At 41.5% G+C, this 1,722-nt stretch overlaps 1 protein-coding gene across 1 annotated transcript; it reads right to left on the reverse strand.

The window, feature by feature from the left end:
* Positions 1–730: 730 nt before the first annotated feature.
* On the reverse strand, positions 731–1,400 carry LOC138899537 (uncharacterized). The gene is made up of 2 exons (XM_070186078.1): positions 927–1,400; positions 731–868 (listed from the first exon to the last, which is right to left on the reverse strand). The coding sequence occupies exons 1-2, from the start codon at positions 1,398–1,400 to the stop codon at positions 731–733; spliced, it is 612 nt and encodes a 203-aa protein (XP_070042179.1).
* Between the last annotated feature and the right edge of the window lie 322 nt (positions 1,401–1,722).

Genomic DNA, 1,722 nt, shown 5'->3' on the forward strand with positions numbered 1-1,722 from the left:
TCACTGAATTTGGGACGTTGTGTCAAGCAATCTTTCTTCTTATACTTGTGTTCCCTTCTAACGTCTCTCTTCTCTTCCCCCTTTTTTTTGGCAGTGAGCGAATATGAAGCCCAACAAACTTGAAGTTTATGTGAACATGAAGACATAGCGGATCACCAGACTTTGATGCAAACATTGTCATCATTTCAGTGAAGACACTATTTTACCATAGCAGCTTGCCCCCTTTAAATCAAATGGGACCTAAAGTTTAACAGAAAAATGGTATCTCAACTCAATTTTCAAGTACTGATTGAATGGATTACATTCCATCGTACTTTATTTGAAAAATGATTGGGGCACTATGTATCTTTTGAAATCATGCGACTGAACTCAGAATGAAATTCTAAGCTGCCTACGTACCTCGGTGAAGAGGATCAAGTCATACCGTAGTTCATAATGGGTGATTATTTTTTATGTCCTAACTTTTACCTAGGCCGCCTCTTTCGAGGTTTTTAACGTAGCAGATATTTTTTTTTAATGTCCTAACTTTTGCCTAGGCCGCCTATTTCGAGGTTTTCAACCTAGCGGATTTGTTTTTTAATGTCCTAACTTTTACCTAGGCCGCCTCTTTTGAGGTTTTCAACCTAGCGGACTATTTGTTTTTTGGTGGACCGTACACAGTTTAGACTCATGCGGGCCAGGAGTGTAGGAACATGCAGTTTAGATTCATGCGTCGAGGAGCGCTGCAACTTCAAGGATAATACTTCTTCAAAAACTTTCCATTGATAGGGCCGATTCTCATGCCATCTGCATCAACTAGCTTTGTAAGCCCCACTTGAATAAGCTTCTTGCACGACATATGGCTCATCCCATTTTGAAGTGAACTTCCCTACAGGTTTATGGGAAGTAATAATGGGTCTTCTTATGGCAAGGACTTGATCTTCTACTTGAAAGGATCTTGGGCCAACTCTTTTATTGAAGGCGCGAGACAATCGAGCTTGATAACATTCAAGATTCTGTTGAGCTTCCATCCTTCTCTCATCAAGAGCCTCCAACTCTGCTAATCGAAGTCGAGCATTTTCTTCATCAGTGATGCCTTCTTGAATAGCTAATCGTAATGAAGGTATTTGACGCTTGAGTGGCAAGACGGCTTCAACTCCATAAACGAGTGCATAAGGGGTCGCTTGTGTTGGCATGCGGTGATTTGTCCTATATTCCCACAAAGCTACCTCCATGCGGTCATGCCAATCCCATTTGGATTTGGAGACGACTTTCTTTAACAAGTTGCATAGAGTCTTGTTAAATGCCTCGGCTAGACCATTGGCAACAACATTGTACATAGAAGAGTTATGTTGCTTGAAGCCGAAGAGTTCACAAATATTGTTCATCAACCTATTGTCGAACGACTTGCCATTATCCATTATTATGTAATGAGGAATGCCAAAGCGATAGATAATATTTACTCGGATGAAACTTGCAACATTTTCCTTCTTTACTTCCTTAAGAGCAACAACTGCAGCCCATTTTGAGAAGTAGTCAGTTGCAGCCAAGATGTATAGGTGCCCACCAGAGGACTTTGGCAGTGGTCCAACAATATCCAATCCCCAAGCTTCAAACGGCCAGGATGCAACAGTTGGGTGCAACACTTCAGGAGGTTGATGAATAAAATTCGCAAGGAATTGACAAGCCTGGCATCTTCGAGCGTAGTCCAAGCAATCTTTACCATCGTTGGCCAATAATATC

The sequence above is a fragment of the Nicotiana tomentosiformis genome, chromosome 9 (genome assembly GCF_000390325.3).
Source record: "Nicotiana tomentosiformis chromosome 9, ASM39032v3, whole genome shotgun sequence".
Taxonomy (NCBI): domain Eukaryota; kingdom Viridiplantae; phylum Streptophyta; class Magnoliopsida; order Solanales; family Solanaceae; genus Nicotiana; species Nicotiana tomentosiformis.

Coding starts and splice junctions, on each gene's coding strand:
- LOC138899537 (XM_070186078.1), bottom strand. CDS start 1,400: ATGGATAATGGCAAGTCGTTCGACAATAGGTTGATGAACAATATTTGT. Junction 869..926: donor TTGGCCCAAGATCCTTTCAA/GTAGAAGATCAA, acceptor ATAAACCTGTAG/GGAAGTTCACTTCAAAATGG.